Source organism: Thunnus thynnus, chromosome 22, assembly GCF_963924715.1.
Source record: "Thunnus thynnus chromosome 22, fThuThy2.1, whole genome shotgun sequence".
NCBI classification, from domain to species: Eukaryota; Metazoa; Chordata; class Actinopteri; order Scombriformes; family Scombridae; genus Thunnus; species Thunnus thynnus.
Window position 1 is genome coordinate 1,015,752 of NC_089538.1, and position 21,164 is coordinate 1,036,915.

Below are 21,164 nucleotides of genomic sequence, written 5' to 3' on the forward strand. Positions count from 1 at the left end.
AATAGCACTACTTGAATAAGTTGTGTTTCTTTCCAAAATCCATGCTGATTTTTTTTTTTACAGGATGGTACATATAGTTGGTGCATCCTTTATTTTATTTTAGCAAGTGTAATGGCATTTTTATCTTCTAATTTCTGCCACTCTGATGCAAAATTACATAAAAAAGGCAGTAATTAGATGTGCTGCTCGTGCTCCTTAGAAGTCTCTGCACGTCCCCTTGACACACACACACACACACACACACACACACACACGAGCGCGCGCGCGTTTGCATAGCTATCCTTATTGACTTCCATTCATTGTGGACAGCCTAACCCAAACCCTTACCCTAACCTTAACCATAACCAATTGATGCCTAACCTTAACCTAAACTCAATTTACACCTTATCCCCAGCCTTTAACTGGACCTCAGAAATGACACTTCACTTCAATAGGACCGGGCTTTGGTCCCCATGAGGACGACTGGTCCCGACAAGGTCGGTGTTTATACAGGCAAAGGTCCCAATGAGGTAACAAAAACGTCCACACACAAACACACACACGCACACGCGCGCGCGCCCACGCACACACACACACACATAGAGAGAGAGAGATAACGGAGGGGGAGGGCTGCGGTGATGCTGAGCCGCTCCAGTGAGTCCAGTATGGAGGCTTGACGTCGTGAACTGGGAGGGGCGGGGCTTGTGTTGAGTCTCCAGTGGAACACCGACAGAGCCGGTCTGTCTGTCTTTCATTCATCGCCGGAACTGTGCAGCTCGTGCATCAGCCGTGATACCGTCTACCATCCTGTCTCCTCTGACTACCGACACCAAGGACACCACCTCCGCCCCTCATCCGCGGTAAGAGCCGCAGAGCAGACGGTTGGAGAGCTGCTGCCGGTTAGATAACAGATGACTCGGTTCTGTCCTATAGGTTGTCTAAAGGAAAATTACCAGCCTATAACATCCCTATATGGCGCGTGCGATGCTCAAATGGTGCTCTGTAGGCCCGCTGGGTTCATTGTGACGTATCGGATTTTATGGTATTGTTTGATTTTAATCTCCAATGGTATTATGTAATATTCTTAAAATGTGTTCAGGCTTCTCAATAATGACAGGATAGTGACCTTGTCGGATTATTTAGGCTCTTTCTCATCTTCTTTGCTCGGCTACCACGGTGGTATCACTCATGACGACACACTGCACTGCTGAATATGTAGCTTATACCTTGAAAAATTCTTACAGGTGCATAAATGTTCTTGTATGAGGACGATTTTTTTTCATTGATGAACATGTAATTGTTTAGAGCATGGTATTAATATGATTATGGTTATATTCAATTTAGTCCAATTCATCCATCCTATCTGCTTAGCCATTCCTCCAATACAGCATAATGAAAAATGATAACATACACATGAACAGCTGATTGAACTGCATAAATAAAAAATAGGCCAAACACTTGTAAAACCATTAAAACTTTAATTTTTGAGAGGTTAATTTTTGTTGATATGTGTTTTATTTTTTCTTCTTTTCTGGCTGCATCACAAAGTAGGCTATATAACACAAAATATCAAAATATTTAGTATTTCTGTAAATTTCGACAAAATAACAGAAACACCTGCATCAGTCAGCTATTTGGGATATTTTCAAACCAGTCAGCCAGAATATCCCAGACTGGGACTGCTACCTTCTTGCAGGATTGGGCATTTCCTCAGTCACTATAAAAACATGCTGTAGCTAAGGTTATGTAGAGCTCACATGATTAGTGGATTAATTGATTAGTTGATGGACCAAGTTTTGATCAAGAAAATCAATCAGTAACTATATTTTACAATTTATAATCAGTGAATCATTTTTTAAGCAGAAATGTTAAACATTTGCCACCAGCTTCTCACGTGTGAATAATTTCTGCTTTTTAATACATTTGTAAATGGAATATTTTGGGGTTTTCAACTGTTGATTTGAAAAAAACTATCAATCTGAAGTTGTCATCTTGGGTTCTGAGAAACTGTGATGAGCATTTTTCACAATATTCTATTGAAACCAAAGAATGATTGGCCTTTTGCTTGATAAATGAGTTGAAAAACTGTCAACAAGAGGTCAATAAGAGGATGTTTTTGGCTGCATAACAGGTCTCTATTGAGGCTTAAGTTGTATTGGATACATTTTCCATGTTTCTCTCAATTTTGTTTCTTATTGATGGCATTTAATGAGAAGGATGCAGTCTGCAGCTACTTGGGAAACAGTCATCCAGGCTTATCCTGATCCAAAACATCCCAGAGTGGGATCAGTACGTATTTCGCAGGATTTGGAATTTCTATTATTTTCTATTTTCTATTATTTTATTATTTTACTATATTAAAATAACTATTATATATATATATATATATATATATATATATATATATATATATATATATATGTGTGTGTGTGTATATATATGTATATATATATATATATATATATATATATATATATATATATATATATATGTGTATATATATATATATATATATATATATATATATATATATATATATATATATATATATATATATGTATATATATGTATATATATGTATATATATGTATATATATGTATATGTAAGAATCTACACACACACACATATACATATATATATATATATACATATATATATATATATATATGTATATGTGTGTGTGTGTAGATTCTTTTTTTCTGATTTACTGACGAACTGGATGGTTTGTTACACAGAACCATCTGAGAAGTTGTCCTTGGAAACTGTTGTGGAACTGGGAAAGGGCAGGCACTTTAAAAAAATACTTGGCAGGTGATTGGATGAACTATTTGTCTATCACCATCTATCATTGTCTTGTCTTGCAAAGCAGCTGGATTCACGGGATCACATGAGAATCCTCATGACTGATTGGTCCGAACCACCAGTGGTTCGGACACAAGCACATAACTCGAAGCCTGACAAAATGGATTCTCTCGTGATCTCATGATCTTGTGAATCCAGCTGCCTCACAAGGAAAGATTAATCATGTAGACCATAAAATGTCAGAAAATAGAAAAAAAATTCCCATCGCAAATCCCAAGAGTCCAAGGTCACTTCTTCAAAATGCTTGTTCTATCTGACCGACAGTCTAAACCTAAAGATATTAAGGTTACAATGATGTAAAACAGAGAAGAGCAGAGAATCTGAGACATTAGAGAAGCTGTTGATTGTTTCAAGCTCTAGATATATAACAATAACCATTACATATGTTTATCTGTGAGAGGGCCATAATGTTGAATTTTTGGTGCTTGTGTTGATATATGTGTTTAACTTGTGCCCCATCCTGCCTGAACATGATCCAGAACCTCCCAGATTGGTATCAGTATCTTTACTGTTGAATTCTGCACCTTCTCTTGTCAATGTAAAAACTATATTGTCAATCATTTATTTCCTGAAATAACTTAAACTGCTTAAACTGGCACTGTATACCGTCATCTTGTCAGACCCTAAATAGATCAACAAGATGGCTATATTAGCAGCATAGGCACCAAAGTGATTTTCCAAGGTGAGTCTTGTGATTGGCCCTCATGGGCTCTGACCAGGGGTTGATTATAATGTACTCTGGTTTCTTGTGCAATTTGGAATAAAGACAAGTTTAGAAGTTAGGCTGTGTTTTTTGGACACTGCTGCTATGAACTTGATCATTCAGCGCTGCAGCTGCCCAGAAGGGGCACACTGGGTAGCAAACAAGGTCACCTTTGTGTAGTGTATATCTAGTGATAGCACCCTACGCCATCCTTGATAAAAACGAGATGGAAAATCTAAGGCCCAATGAGGCTGTAATGGTCATTACACTCTAAAAAAACAAATTGTGCCAGATGGATGAAAAATAATAGAAAGACAACTTTTCTAGCACAGGGCAAGAAATGCCAAAGGCACCAGGGCTTCATTCGTACCACGTCCTGACAAAACATGATCCTGAACCTCCCAGATTGAGATTCATTTCAATTACAACTCAACAACTAATTTTGGCCACGTTTCATCAATATGGTGTGAGGCCAGGCAATACTTTACCAAACCTGTATTGGGGAGTAGCCTAATACCCTGAAATTTTAACAACAGGGTGTTTTTCTATTCCTCCCATTCTTCTGACATACCATGAATGCATCAATAGCCATAGCATACTATGCTAGCAGCAGCATTTTATAGTCATGGATGTTTTATGGGAGCTGGATACTGGACTGAAAATGGCGCCCATTCAGTCCTATAGGAATTGCTCGCCTGGTGCATACGTCAAAAAAAGTTTCTAGCTTCCGGGTTTGCTTCCGCGTTGTGTGGCCCACTGAATATGTGCAGCAGGGGGATTTTTCGCTACAATACTGTGAGTGGCCACTGGGAAAAATTGCCTGTAAGGCTGAGCGGCAGCACCCTATCCAGCTCTTATTATACATCCATGGTTATAGTACTAAGAGTTAGCATGTTAACATACATGTCAGTGCCTGTTGGCAATTAATATGATCCTTAGCAGGGAGCATTTCCTACTTTAGTATGCTAACATTAGTGTGTTAACATGGTCTCTCTTAACATGTCAACCTGCTAATTCTTATTATGTAGGCTAATATTTAACATGTTGATTTGCAAATTCAGTATGTACATGTCTATAGTTTGTTAGCATGTTAATATGCTATGTTAGCATGTTAACTTGCTATGCCAGCTTTATTCTCAAAGTAGATTTAAACCCCACAGGGAATTTTAGAGTGACAATTTTGACCAGCTTGTGGCAGACGAAAAGTTAGGAGATCACCACAGTCATAGGGACAGCAGCAGCACATGCATGCTTGTATGTTGCATGTATGGATCTCATACAAAAAGAGGAAATATCCACTTAAAGTGAGTACTTTAGACTTACAAATGTCTCTGCAAAACAAGAATCCAAATGTCCATGCAGTCTTGCCTTATACTAAGTTTGTAAGTAGATATATGAGACTCGTGAAATTAACAGATATTGGCCCTATCTCATTACTTCCCCACTCGTCCCAGAGTGCTCTTAATTGGGTAATGGCCCATTGGAGTAGAGTGTCAGGGGCCAGGAGGGCAATCTGTAACTATGAATTGGGACACCAACTGCAGTATTGGAAACTACTGTATGTCACATAGTTATGAAGAGGCCAGTACATCCATGGTTACCATGATTAACAGTATCATCTATTGACATCATGCACAGCAATTGTCATAAGATGCCTGTCATGAAGAATCCACTGCATGTGCATAAGATATTCTTTCTCTTTTATTTTTCTTTCTCATTTTTCATGAAAATTATTTATGCTTATACAGATTTTTAGCCAAAGTTGTGATGCATTCTCAGAAAATTTCGTCTACCACATGATTTGACTATGCATGTGGAAATGCTCCATTTGGCGGGCCATCTGGAGGGCTGGATAACCACTATCCCCTCATCCTAAATAGAAATGGGACACCCTACACTATGAGAGTGCACAAAATGGAGGATAGGACCAAGTGTGACCAAGTGAGCAAGGGGCTTACTGGGATAGGCCAGGAGTGGATAATTCCAAGTGTGCGCAATAAATGTCAAAGCATACTTATCTTATCAAAATGATAATCACCTCAATAAAAAGTATTTAGACACAGCAGATTTGAGGACATTTGTTTAATCCTTATTAGGATTAAACTAGAAAATGATGTTAATATGACATGTGATTTGACATGAACACAGAGATATTATTATTATTGTCATTTTAAACCTTTTGTTGCCTGAATATTTGGGTTTAGTGTGCATGTAGGCTGTCACAGTGTGTTAGGAGGAATAGTGTCTGTAGGTGAGATGGCAGCAATCATGCAGTAATTCTACAGACTTAAAGTTGCTGCTTTTTGTCCCACTTGGGGACCACAGACAAGCTGAAAACATTCTCAAATATTATTAACACTCTATTTACACATCCAGCACAGACAGAAACATTAGCATTCATATGGAGTTATGTTTCTGTCCATTTAGAGTTAAATTGCTGTTCATCCTGGGTTGTATTCTAATAACTGTGGCCATTCAGACTATGGGTCACACTAACTTTGCACTCGTAGGGATTCTGACAAAACAGCATTTATAGGGGCAAGATGTCTAAGCCTCCTAAAGCTTTCCAGATAAACTTCTGATAAAATTTTACAGAAATAATTTCAAACACTTGAAATGAACCTTCTTTAAATAAATTTATCTTGGGTCTCCACTAACTCCCAAAATAAATATCTGGCTCATTGGTTGCTAGGTGTTTCACTCTGTTCACCTCAGTTGCTAATTTCTTCACTGAAAACAATGGCTTTTTGCTGCTGGACATGTGAATATTTTCTGATTAATTCAGTCTTCTATATAGTAAACTGAATATCTTTGGGTTGTGGACTGTCGGTCTGGACAACACAAGACATTCAAGGATGTCCCCTTGGGCTGTGGGATTGAGATTTTTCACCATTTTGTGACATTTTATAGACCAAACAACTAATCAGTTAATCGAGTAAATAATCGATTGATTAATCGATAATGATAGTAATGGTTAGTTGCAGCCATGTGGTGGATATATGGTTGGTGAGAGCAGAACTGCAGGCTGAAAAATGAAAGCAGTGAGCTAAAAGAGGCTAAAACGCTCTGTAGCTGCAGAGGGAACTGCAGAGTTGGTGATAATTCTCTGAGGGTTTGTCATTACAAGCAACACCTTTCACATTACACACAGTCAATTCATCTATTATTAATATGGAGATATTGATCAGTGCAGCTGTAAAGACTTGTCAGAAATGGAATATAATATTCATACGTATGTTTTTATCAGTGTATAATCACCTGAAAATAAGAATCGTAGTGTTTTTGGTACCCTAGAATGAGCCTTTATATCTACATAGAGAGCAGGTTCTCTTCCATGGAGCCAGCCATGTTGCACCACCATGTTTCTACAGTAGCCCAGAATGGATGAATCAAACACTGGCTCTAGAGAGGACTGACTCTGGGGGGGGTTATTCAATTTTTTCTGCAACCTCACCGCTAGATGCCACTGAATTGTACACACTAGTCCTTTAAGTAATGACAGGACCGATGTGTTGTTTTTCAAAGTGGCAGCTATCCTCCCCTCTCATCATCATCATCATCATCATCATCGTCATCATCATCACCACCATCATCATCATACCCTTACTGTTATTTATATGGCTGTCTTTTACATGGTGACTCACAAATGAAAGACTTTCTGTTGTCATGCAAGCTTGTATAGCTGCGAGAGAAAGAGAGAGAGAGAGAGAGAGAATGAGAAAGAGAGAGAGGTAGAAAGACGGGGGGAGTAGAAAGACAGAGAGAGAGGTAGAAAAACAGAGTGAGAGGTTTGGATGTGATCTGATGGCTTTTGACAGTTTGGTATTTGGAATTGAAAGCGTGGAGGAATTATTGTATTAATCATGGAAGGGAGAGAAAAAATAGGAAAGCACAACATGGACATCCTTTTCTTTCCACTTTTGTCAACACATTTACTCACACAGTCCAGTCTCTCTGTGTCTGTCTCACCGTGCAAACAGCAGCAGGATAACTCCAGTGTAAAACCCCCCAGATATACTCCAAAATGGGCGCGGACAGCTGATGTGCACGCGGTTCTGTACATACAACACTGGGTGTTTGAGCAAACAACGAGTAGTTTCTCATGCGTGTTGTGACACAAGATCTTTTTTGCTGTTACTTACCAAGTTACTGCATGAAAGATTAAAATGTGGCATCATATTGCAAAAAATACAGCCAAAAAAAAAAAAAAGAAGTGGTCTTGCCACTGCAGGGGGAAAGTGGTCTCTTTCAGTTTTGAATACATTAAGATGAGGAACATTAATGTTTAAACACACTTTTAAGATGCCATATTTTATCCTTGTAAGATGCAATAACTTGGTGTAGAGCTGCAACTAACGATTATTTTCATAATCGATTAATCTGTCGATTATTTTATGGGTGTTTGGTCCATATAATGTCAGGAAATGGTGAAACATGTTCAAATGTCTTGTTTTGTCCACAACTGAAAGATATTCAGTTTACTGTCATAGAGGACTAAAGAAACCAGAAAATATTCACATTGGAGAATCTGGAAGCAGAGAATTGGACTTTTTTTTTTTTTTTCTTAAAAATGACTCAAAACAATTAATCAATTAATCATTGCAGCTCTAATTTGGTGTGTAATGCAATAGTGTTTTATAGACCCAGGTTGTGCCTCTTGCATCACATAAGAATCAGCTTTTCTCATCATATGGATGGGAAAAAAAATCAGTCCACTGCACAACAAAAAAGATTTTAACGTTTCCCAAATTTTTGAGAGATTGGGAAAGGACAACTCAATTTCCTAATACAAACTACTACTACAAACATGGTGACAAACAGTATTTCCATGCTCATTTTGCATGATGTGAATTAAAATGAAAGATTTTATATTTGTCTGTCGGCCCAAATACAAGACAATATCTTTTCATAAAACTGCGTTTTGAGAGGGCCATATTATATTCAAGGACTAGACATTTATGTCTTCATAGCAGTAGATAATCTTTTTTAATGGGGAAAGTATATAGAGTGTTAGAGTTTTTTGTAGCCTGATGATGTCGCTTTGCTAGCAAGTTTCTTCTGTTTATGAAGAGTCTGTTAATCAGAACTATAGCAGTTTCTGCCAGTGCTTGCAACATATTTTGGGGGAAATTCATTCCTGATGAGTGAGAATTAGTCGAAAGCATCTTGTAATGTCTTTACTGCGGAAACATACCGGGAACCAAATCATCTGTCAAACTGCCAAGAATTACCAGTGTGGCTTATTATCATGGTGAGGAGCTCAAATAGACCACAACTTTAGCAGCCTGACTGGAGAGTGTCAAGCTACCTAAATGTGGGATTAACGTTCTGCTCAGTGGAAATGGAAGAGAAAAGGCTCCAAGGCAGAGGACTCTATTAATATCTTGGGGAAACTTTCCCAGCAGGACAAGTCTAAAAGTGTTTCGTATGTTCAGAAAGTCTTTTTCTAAAAACAGTTGTTGGAAAACGGGGTCGTCTTGTAATTAGAGCTGTCTCATATTTGGGCCAATACTGTATTTTATATGATCATACAAAAAGCCACGTTTAATATTTTTCTTGTTTGTACAAAAAGATCAAGGTGACATACACTCACAAATTGCAGATAAGGTTCTGAGGACTACGGGGCATGCTCATGCATGGGTCACAAGTATGACGTACGTTTTAATTAGTGAAATGTGTCAAATGTAGTGCGAGAGGAAATGAAATGAAAAGTCACCCCTTTCACTTTGCATAAAGAAATTAACCTCTGGATAGCACCTTAGAAATTGGGTTAAAACACCTTTTTTGTTGTGCAGGATTTCAGTAGTGGACAAAATTGATGTCACAACAGGAAGTTGTGGACACTTGCAGGTTCATGGCTGTGCAACATATTCAGAGAGCGTGTGACATGGTGTTACACATACTGTATACACACACACACACACAAATACACACACACACACACTCATTGTGTGATGTAGTAAAGGGACCTTGGAGATTAATGACTGTATAGATGCTGCAGTGCAGAGGGGAGGCCCAGGGAGAAGGACAAGAGAGTGAGAGGAGAAGGGAGGGACAGATTTAGGAGAGGAGGAGAGAAGCAGCAGGAGGGGGATGGTAGGGAGGCTGGGAAGAAGGGAGGAGGAGGGGAGAGTTTAAGAAGAGATGAAGAGGAGGCTCGGGGAAGCATGAGGGAGGCTTGGAAGAAGTTAGATGAGGAGGAGAGCACAAGGAGTGTTAGGGACTAAAATAGAAGGAGGCAAACAGGGTTCGAATTACAGGGGAGCTAAGGGGAGCTCGGTTCCCCTGAAGAGGACATGAGGATTTTCTGTACATTAAGGGTCCTGAAATAAATAATAATAGTAAAAATATGCCAATGTCGTGTTTATTCGCTTATTATATTCCAATTTCTGAACATTTGTCTCCACTATAATAAACACAGTCTATTCCTGCTGTGGCCATCCATGCATGGCAGCACACTCAAATCATTATGTTTACGTCGCCAAGTTCAAGTAGTGAATAGTGACGTCGCCTCCAGGATGTTTTACTATGCAGTAGGCGTTTGCATGTTTGCGTTTAGAGTGTTGCTGTTGTCTTGCTAGCTTTGTGTAAGACCAACAGTTGAAGCTGTGGGCATGTTCTGATGGTGTCATGTGATATAACTTAGGTCTGTTTAGAAGCGTAGCGCAAACCATTGGCTGATTCACTGTGCGGAGTTTTTTTGTTGTTGTGCTTGAGTGATAACTGTTTTTCTGTCTCTCTGTGGTACCTGCATAGCTAGATTATTTCTGTATGAAGTGAAATGTTATTGACAGTATTAACTGTATGTAGTAATGGTAGAATGTTTTTTTGCAGTAACCCTGCAATTGGCCGCGTACATCTATATATGCGCGTGCATGTGACATGTTTAATAGCGCACTGGAATATAGGGCTCCCCCAAAAGCCACTGTGTAATTCGAACCCTGGAGGCAAGGAAGAAGGGAAGGGTTGAGAGGTGGCTAGGAGGAGGTGGAGGATTTGAAGGAGGCTATGAGGAGGTGGAAGGGAATGTTGTCTGCCTGAGCAGTTTTATTGTTCACAGATAGGCCTCACTCGTGATGAACTACTGCAAAGTCAAATAGGGCTTTGTGTGTGTGTATGTGTGTGTGTGTGTGTGTGTGTGTGTGTGTGTATGTGTGTGTGGAGTGATGCATCACCTCGCTCTCGCTCGCTCCTTCTCTGAAACCGGATGTACAGAACACATAGCCCTCGTTTCTGTTGTCCCATCACCTCTCCTTTCCCCCGTTTCATCATATTTATTACACCTGCAGCTGTCCGTTGGTGTAATGACACACATGTAATCCCCACCCATCCCCCACACCCATCCTCTCCTCCCATGACCCTCATTCATTTTACAGCAGGAGCAGTTTGGTCTACCAGCATTCTCTGCATTTACATGCACTTGTCTTGCTGCAGAATCCTGATTTCTAGACAAAACTCCCGAAAAGAAAGTAAATTTGTTTTATACAGCTACATCTCTTCATGTCAAATCAGATTACTTGGATATGTATATGCTTAACTGGTTTTTAGAGGGTGTTTCTATTGTGAGCTTGTGCATGATGATGACCCAGCACTGTGGCAGGATGAAAAAGGATCAATCACTGCTCGCAGTGGTGTGTTGTACACAAAATAATTCAGTCATAAGACAGATTTACACTGAAACTGAAACTAGCTAGATTAAAGGATAGGGCTGGCAATATTTTAGATTTCTCTTATTGTCAACAAATCTCATGTGCAGAGCCAACCCAACAATGAATTGATCTACTTACAAGTATTGTGTGTATCCAAAACCTGATCTTATTCCTCTGTGCCACAGAGCTCCATTGTTGTCCAAGAACTATTAAAAACACATCAGTGAGCCAAGCCGTGGCAAGTTCAACATTTTTGAAAACACTTTCTTGCTGAGAGGCATATTTGTTAAATATAAATCTGGAGCCGGGAGATGGTTTGATTGGTTTAGCATGAAGACTATTCACAGACAGGACTCCAGGAAGTCACTGCTCCTGACCAGGAAATAGTCCAGCACATAACCTTCTGTCAAACCACAAAATTATTGTTTTTACTCTTTGGTTTTTGTATGGATTCAACAAATGAGATACAATGTAGGGCTGCAAATTATGATTATTTTTATTATTGATTAATCTATCGATTATTTTCTTGATTAATTTATTAGTTGTTTGGTCCATAAATGTCACAAAATGGTGAAACATTTCGGTCACTGTTTCTCAAAGTCCAAGGTGACGCGCTCAAATGTTTTGTCCACAACACAAAGATATTCAGTGTACTGTCACAGAGGAGTAAAGAAACCAGAAAATGTTCACATTTGAGAAGCTGGAATCAGAGACTTTGAACTTTTTTTTTCTTAAAGAATAAACGATTAATCGATTATCAAAATAGTTGCCGATTAATTTAATAGTTGGCAACTAAACGATTAATCTTCTAATCATTGCAGCTCTAATATAATGAGCTAATTAGTGAGCTTTAGAGGTGCTAGACTTAAAGCCAGGCAGATATATTGGCTGGTATCGGTGTAAATGTTGGCTGATAAGTAACAAGAAATTGCAATAATACTAAACCAGGTTTGAAGTCATTTAGAAACAGTGTCTCAGTTACATAGTTTGTCCAACAGAGAGCACTGACAAGTTGATTTTTCAACTGTAAAATGTCCCATTTAGTATCTGTCTTGGTCACAATCCTTTAAAAAAGAGTGATCCATATCAAGATTGTATGTTAACATTATGTATTTATGTAAACAAAAATGATTAAAAACTTGCCAATATATAGTTATCTGATTATTTTGAATTCACAAATACAATATCAGTGTTGGCCTAAAAAATGCACAGTCTGCCTATATTTGTTATCTGCATGTGGACAGAGCCAGGCTAGCTGATCCTTGTCTCCAGTCTTTGTGTTAAGCTAAGCTAACCAGCTGCTGGCTAGGTTCATATTACAAGGACAAATATGACTGACAGTGCTATCAACCTTCTCAGGTAACTCGTCAAGAAAATGAATAACCGTATTTCCCAAAATGTCAAACTATTCTTTTAAATAGACCTGTGTTTAAATATAGATGTGTTTCCTCCTTGAATGTATTAAACACTCTGTAAATCCAAACACGCAATGAAAGCTGCTCACCCAGTGCACCAAAAATATATATTTCTACTTTCTACTTTCTGTTTCTCAGCTCATGACACATCCCATTCCTGGCTGAGTCGGGTCAACTACCTCCACACAGGAATGGGACAAAAATAATATCTTTATACAGCTCTCAGTGGTGTTCTTATATCAGTTGAAATTATGATTATTCAAAGAGTCTTTTTGAAATGTGTTATGCTCAGGGGCATTTATTTTTAACTTTATTTAATTTATTTCTTATGTAATAGATAGTGTATGACAAAAAGTGTTTCTGGGCCCTTTGGAAACTATGAACTGTTCAAAGAATATGTTCTAGGGGAAATGGTCTGATTACTGACTGTCTGCATGTAAAACAGGGTTTTGCAGAAATCTGACTACTGCAGCACATGTAAATGCCTTCCCAAACCTGATTTCCCTACATCCAAAACTTCATAGAATTACACTTTCTTACTAATGTAAAGAATACAATTGAGTGCAGGAGCAAAAGTAGGACTTCCAACTGACAATCCAACTGAAATGACAAAAGTAATCTCCTTTTCAGTCAAAAGTCAATGTCAAAGTGATTTTTTTAAATCAGCTGTTGGTATGTGTTAATACTTGGAGGAAGACAAAAAGGTCTTTTTCAGATACAGTGATGTTGACATTTGCAGGTAAGATTTTAACCTGTTCAGTGTGCTACAGCTGACTGGCTAATTAGCTATCTAGCCCTGCATTTTTACCCAGTGGATGTTTGTTTGGTAGCTTGTCCAGCAAGCTAAGTTGAGAAGAGAAACTAGCTAGAAAGCTTCAGTCTGACTTTTTCTGTGTTTTGTGTTTGGCTGTTGTAATTCCTGTGATTATGCAGACAATGAAAAAACAGCATTTGAGTGGCACAGGGTCCTGTCCTCAACCAAAAAAAATTGAACTACAAATTTCTCATTTTTTTTCAAAAGAAAGTTCAGGACATGATTTTCAGAGTAGATCAATTTGGAAATTAGGATTTAATATGCCTTTCTACATAGATAACTTTCATGGTTATTCTTGAAAGCCGTTCTGTGTAGAATTGGAAAATTTCCGACTTTGGCAACTCCCAGTGGCAGTTTCATGGACATAGGACACCGATAGACAGCACAGCCTATGTTGTCCAAGTCACATCAAATTTCATGATTTGATTTCATAAAAAGGAAATTGACTAAGACACTGAAAAGTGCAGAAAAGAGGCATAGAAAGAAATTACTAACTAAATTAATGCCAGCTTCAGTGTTGTGATTTGTGACTCTTAAGGAACCCATAACAGCATAACATCTTGTCAAAAGCTCATCGGGAGATCGCAGCTTACAAGAAAGCAACTGCTGCAACTGGTAAGCCTATACTACCCTACTCTGAATTATGCATACTGCCTCAGATAACACATTATTAATGACCAATGCTACATTGTACAGATGGCAGTCTTAAACCATTAAGCACACTTGCTTAAGTGGTTCAGTGAGTGTTTGGAGAAAGTAATGCTTCAATTAGTGGGGTTGATGCTTCCTCTGATGCCGCTTCTTGTCAAGGTAAGGGCAACATGAATACATTCATTTTTTTCATTTGGTAGTTAATTACACACATCAAAATTCATAGCATAATACATGTTTCTCTATTTTCAGTGAAAACGTCTCAGTCCTCTGGGCTGTCCTTCCCTCCCCTGGCAGATCCATTACTGTTCACAGGCACAGACGTTGTGCATTTCCCTTCAAGACTGGACCCAGGTGACATCGATGACCTAGACGCTTCGTAGAAAGAAGAACTGTGAATGAGCTTTAAACCTTGTGCATAAGAGCAATCATATGCTCTCAAAATTAAAATATTTAAACATTAAATGGTTTTTGAGTTTTCAATCTGTTGTTGTGGAAAGATTTATATGCAACTATCTTCATTATCATTGTTATTATCATCTGGAGGGTGGGGAATTAGGGCAGTGCATAATACAGCCAATTGTATGTATAATGCACCATACAGGCAGTAATTATCTTGACAGATTGTTGGGATGCTTGTTGATTTTCCTTAATGGAGAACATGGAACATATGCCTCCACTGGTTAGTCCCCCACTCCACAGCACTCCGCATCCCTTTGTGTGATCTGAAAAAACGATAAATATAAGTATGTTATATTTGGTAAATTGTTACTTGTCCTCTCTAGACTGATTGGCCCAATGGTTATAATGGGGCTCCCGGCTGTGGCATTGGAAATGGTGCAAGAAGCCATCATCATTTAGGATATTCTCTGTTACCAAGGAGATGACACATTGGGGGTTCCTCTTAAACAATTGTCTTAAGACTTGGTCACACCAGCATTTAAAATTCTAACATTTTGCAGTGCAATCAATTTATTCCAGCGGAATAACCGTTATTAGTGGATTGGCTCAGTAGATTAAAGCTATTCAAAATATTTTACCTCGGGTTCAACTTTTTACCCACAAATTTGTGTGACAGACCAATAGCAAGCCGTCTTGATAGTGCTGACCATTGACTGCATGGATGTAGTATAGGAGCTGGATACCAGACTAAAAATGGCACCCATTCAGTCCTATAAGAATTGCCAAAAAAAGTTTCTAGCACCCGGGTTTGCTTCCGCGTTGTGTGGCCCATTGAATTTGTGCAGTAGTGTTTCCCCTGCTGGCCCCGCCCACAAGTTCCTGCTTGGTCCATAGTCTTTACATTGTGATGACATCACAGATTTTTAAATCACTTTTTTCGGCTCGACAAAAGTTTTATATAACCTCCATGGATCAAAAATTCATAAGGGTCATGATTGACGTTTGCAGTTCAAGGTGTCCTGTCAACAGTTTTACAGATGTCTCTTTTGCAATGGTGGTCTATGGGGAAAAAGGCCTTTTGGGCCACAGAGGGATATTTTGCTGCAATTCCGCGAGTGGCCACTGGGAAAAATTGGCTGCAAGGTTGAGCGGTGCCCTATCCAGCTCTTATTATACATACATGATTGACTGTATATAAAGATGGACATCATCAAAACATCTTGATCACCCCCTGGTGGCTGGCTGAAGTATAGGTCATAAGTCCCACCTCTTTCATGTTAGCAGATGGGACATGAGCCAAACTAAAAAATCAAAGTACACGTCAAATAAATTTTTCTCAATGATAGTTTCTATCATTTTAGGTACTTCTTATCATGCTGATGTTTGTCCAAGTACTCATTTTTCTGATAAGTTTGTTTCTAATTAGTTATTTGACAATATAAAAAGGGGGTCTGACATAATGATTGACAGCAGTGACAGCTGCTCTCAAACCTCCGTCGACAGCGGCGGGACGGCTGAGGGGCTATGTCCCGCGGGCCATCATCCTGCTGCCTGACTCTACTGCACAGACTCTGGCTCCAAATGACATCACACAAGCAAGATGGCAAGGAAAGGAGATATTTTGACTTATGGGTATGGAAAGTTGGAGAGTCCAAAATTAAGGTAGCCATCAGTTTGTTAGCAGTGTGGCACCATAATTCTCCCCGTCTTAGTATAAACTTCTAGACTCAAGAGGAATGGTTTGCAGACCGTTATGAGACAAGAGGAGGTACAAATATGAGCTTTAAATAAACTCTGTGAACTTATTGTCCCATCAGCTATCCAGCTAACAAGCTTGCTAATTGACAGTCAGCAAGCTCATTAGCTGAGAGAGCTATTTTTCTCTCTTCAGTAAAACCTTAATTGAAATAATTGAATGAAATGATGTATAATCATGAGAACACAATGCCGGGGAGGTAAACAGCTATGTTAAGAGAAAATAGAGATACAGTATTGTGACTGAGTAGCACTAGCATGTTCTCTGCAGGCTATTGGTTAGCAGTTAGCTTGCCTTCTACAGAACTTCACCAAGAGGCCTATGAGTAGTTTCTACATCACTAAAACCAAATATTTTGTGAAGACTCTTTGATTTTCCTCATTTTCCTTTGTGACCAGGCCTTTAGGCCACTTTCACTGAGGATCAAGAGGTGTGGGTGATTGCGGAAAATCTAGCTACCACCAAATTCCATACTCTGCATCAAACCTCTTGTGTGTTGATGCAGTTATATCTTTTGTGGTTTACAAAAGCTTTCTAGTTCTTGTTTTATATACACGAAACCAAAGTTGTGATATGCATGAGTGCCATCTCTAACTCCCAACTAAGAGGGAAAAACTTGATGACTCGAGGGGGTAGTTTTCAAATCTTACTACACTACTTGGAGCTGTTTCTATTGATGTCCATGCTGATACTTGGCTACTATGGCCCCAAATCATTCCTGTTGCCCAATGGCATTTTCTCAATGACTAAGAACTGCAGTCTTAAAATAGCTGTCATCTCTCCTGTAATTGCATTACTTCTCTGTGTACTTTGTACTATGTCATATTACTTTGGTAACAAATAATATGCCTTGCCATACAAATGGTAATGATTAACTGCTTGTTATTGTGTTGTTCCAAAACATTCTCAGAGTGCACGCTTTCCATACAGTCACTAGATTAGGTGATCATGGCCGTGTCAAAACAGACCAATATTGGCTTCCAGTCTGTCACAACCTGCATGAGGCAGAGACACAATTCTCGGATCTGAAATGTCAGCTACTATTGTCACTGAGCACATTGTAACCAGCCAAGAAAAGATTAAAAGTATTGGACATGGTAGTCTTACTGCTGGCTCCTTGTGAGGCGTCCCAAATGCAGAATTGGCTTCGACTATGATCCATTGTTGTCAGATGGTGTCTTTTTTTGTAGTGTGATCCTGACATAAGACCCAAATAGATGACTACTGACCAATTTAAGAGACTGAGCTCTCTTAAAAGTTACTAAATGGCGGATTTTTATGTTTTTGTGTGTGTGTTGGTGTGTGTGGGGCAGAGGATCGGGGGTAGTGGGTAGCTGCACCAGATGGCGCCATAGTAAAAAAAAAACAAAAAAACTTCACATCCTGCAAATAGTGACTGTAAATTTAGGCAGGAAAAGGAGTTTTTTTTATGTTAGCTTGATAAAAGCAGTAGCAACTCACAGTTTCAATACAGATTTATATTTGTAAAATACTGGTGAGTGACAGAAAATCAGGTGGAGTTTATGCTGGACTTAAACCTGAAATATTGAAGTGCACTTACATGCAACAAGGATTTTTCATAGACATCCTTTCTTTCATCCTTTGTCCTTTATTGATATTAGACTATTCTGTGCAGTAACTGCAAAACACATATGAAAGAACATTACATACCTCTCATTAAGTTCTGACAGATGTGAAGGGACTAGATGTTATCCCTTTAAATGATTCATTATCTCACTCATCAACCTAGGCTTCTGTCAAAGCCAAATATCTCACTAACCAACAAATCATGCAAATCAATGGTGGATAACTGAAACATAGGATATAATGTTTGCAAGATAGGTGTGTGTTTATTTTGTTGCCAGTATCAGGCTGCAATCTGTAGTCAGATGAAATAAATATAATCTGTTATAAAATAATATTAATAATATGAATGTTATTATTATTGTTAGTATTATTATTATTAAAAATCTCATTTGTAATTGGGGATTGATTATAAAAATGTTGGCAATAGAACTGCATTTCAATTAAAGCAAATAAATCCTCTCCACACTATGACCTATTAAACAGCCTGCTGCAGAATGACACCCAGCATGGGTTTGCAGGCCTCTCCCCACTGAGGTATTGATTTTTAGATGGTACAATAAGGTCGTTTTTATTGGGATTTAAATGGGTTTTACGTTTACTGCATATGGTTATATGTACACTAGGTGTTTTAAATGCATACTGTACAAGTTCGGATATAACCCCATTACACCCCAAAATTTAAATTTAAAAGCCAAATTATTTTGGTGGATGGCTAGGTTTAGCCGTTTAGCAATTGTAGAATTCATATTGTTTAATATCCTTAAACTAATCCATGTCTTGTAATTTTACCTCCATATCCTTTATATACACAACTAACATTAGATTCTCAATGAAAAATCATAGGACTCAATTATCGATTCACAATTTGTGAATCATTTATGGTCTAATTCATTCAGAACATGGAACTTTATGCTATTTAAAATGGAAATTCAATAAGCTTCCCTTTGTAGGAATCTATTGGCAACAGGGCCACCTCTAGGGGAGGGGGAGTTTCTCTCAATACCAATAAATCGGAGGGTTGCCATTAACCATGACCTCTGTCTTTATAATGTCTGGCTTCATCCGTATTGCCATAATGCATGGCCAACTTTTGTTCTGAAATGTGAAGGCAAAGATTTTTCTGTATATCATTCCACAAGGGCATTTTAGAGGATATATCTAGATTTATGTGTTTTTTTTTTACTACTGTCACATGCTAAGACATGACAGGTTGTTTGGCCCTGTAAGACGGTTAGCCACACCGAGTTAGCTTCTAGCCACACCTATGGCTCTTGGGTCATTTTTTGTATTTTAAAAGTTCCTAATAATAGCATGTTTTAGAATAAAGTTGTATCAGATACCAATATTGCCAACATTGTGATTGTAACTCCATCACATCTTACTGTTTAACCTTACTGCACACAGATGTTAGAAGTCAATGATCTCATGAGGATTCTTGGTCAATAAGCATCATTTAGCCTCTGTGGTAGTCACTGTGTCAATCGTTTCATAAAAACTGATGAGTCATGCAGTTTTTAATATTTGGGAAATATGCATAAAACATACATACATGCTGCTGCTAGGGCTGTTAGTCATTTAAGTTGTCTGTTGAAGGAAATAGAATGTTTTGTGTCTTCCCATTAGGATGTTTCTGCTGCAACAATGCTCTCTTTGTTTGATACTCTAATAATTAGCTGTGGTAATACTGTAATAGTCTATTGATACTGTGCCATTACTTGAATTATGAGGCTTTACAAGTGCAAAATAATTGGAGCATAATATAGTATAAACCACCAAATGTCAAGACATTTCAGTGGCAGTTGTGATTTTATGTAATTAAAGCAAATACACCAAACTGAAATGTACGAAAGTCAAAGATTGACTTACAGTACAGTCACTGCAGAATATATTACTTGAACTAACAAGAATAGCTGACAATGTCGGGATATCACGCAGTGTTGTCTCATTTTCATGGCAACAAGCGATGACTGACAGATTTACCAACTAATCATTTTGTGGTGCCTGTGTGTCAATGGTTTGTTTCATGTATAGGACTGCGTGGGGAAAATGACATGGAGCCTGCTATCGCGCAACAGAGTGCTATGCTTATGTGTTTGCGTCAGCGTGGAGCCTTCTGGCATGAAGCACTGGAGCCAAGGATCTGCCCAGGAGACATGAATGATTTTGGTGTCCATGTTCTCGTCACTTGACCAACAGGATAATCTTCTGAAGACATGGTGTGTTCCTTTGAGTTTTGTATTATTGGGGTGTTCAAGAGACATTTTCTTTTCAGTATGATGCTCCTATCTATTATGTGTGGAGGTGGGAGAGGACAAAGAGGACAGCTGACAGCATACTCCAAATAAATCAAATTTGGTGTGTTAACAGAGGCAAAATGGCATGTTCATTTGGCTTTCATTGCCAGTATGCAGTGGCTATAATACCCATCTCTTTGCATGCTGAGGCTTGCTCTATTTGTCAAATCATCAGATGAGTAATCCTTTTGGAAATCCAGTATCAATTTCCTGTAATGCTACTTCAGAGCTCCCTTTACCTTATCTGTGACATTTATCCAATTGCAGGTCCTCCTCAGGCAAATACCCACAAGAAAGAAATGAGGCAAATACATAGTAAAATGACCAATGACATCACAATTATTACTCCAACTTATTCACCAATCAAGGACCAGTTGTGTATGGAAATGGATTCATAGCCATTAGGTTCATTTTTGGTTTTAATTTTTTGCCAACCCTGTAGTTGTATGTTAGCCAAAAGCGTTAAGGGGTCATTGCAGTAATCTAATACAGCGCCCTAGTGGCAAATATGGGTATGCAGCAAACCTTATTCTTACCTCTGTCAAAAGACAGTGTGTGTAACAAATTGTATCCACAGGCTCCAACCGATGATAATCTTGAGTGCTGCCATGTGAGCAAAAAGCAGAATGCTTGCCTTTTCTTAGTGCAAAAATATTTGCATTACTTTGTTGACTAACCTTGTTCCCCATGACTTCACCATGAAAGCCATGTGATGGAGTGTGTTTCTTTTTGTTTGTGTCCTTTGGGGTACGAGTTTTGATCCCACCACAATTCCAAAGCTCCTCCATCTGACATGGGCATCATTAAATTAACAGACCCCCGAGCTGCAGTGAGCATACTGGCATTTGCTCGCAGTGGCGTATTTGATGGCAGATCACCAGTCTTTGCAAACGTGCCAAATTCCATTTTGTTTGGAGTACACTGTCAGCCGAAGAGAGGAAGGAAGCAAGACCATGAGAGTGAATAGGGGAAGAATGAATCAATGAGTGTGTGTGTGTGTGTGTGTGTGTGTGTGTGTGTGTGTGTGTGTGTGTGTGTGAGAGAGAGAGAG

The 21,164-nt window shown here is 38.7% G+C and overlaps 1 protein-coding gene across 4 annotated transcripts in view; it reads left to right on the forward strand.

Annotated features, from left to right (window-relative positions):
- Nucleotides 1-634: 634 nt before the first annotated feature.
- The window catches only part of nat16 (N-acetyltransferase 16), a 46,752-nt gene continuing 26,222 nt past the window's right edge, over nt 635-21,164 (forward strand). Inside the window, exons 1-4 of one of the 4 annotated variants that reach the window (XR_010925377.1) lie at nt 635-839; nt 13,962-14,038; nt 14,120-14,233; nt 14,327-14,539. Coding sequence is in view for 2 of the 4 variants with exons in the window: in XM_067579859.1 (XP_067435960.1) it covers nt 19,977-20,035 (59 nt within the window). In the remaining 2 variants the exon portion in view is untranslated. Of the gene's footprint in view, nt 840-13,961; nt 14,039-14,119; nt 14,234-14,326; nt 14,540-15,955; nt 16,245-19,850; nt 20,036-21,164 lie in introns of those variants that run through there. The other 3 variants (XM_067579859.1, XM_067579860.1, XM_067579861.1) reach the window with 3 other exon arrangements.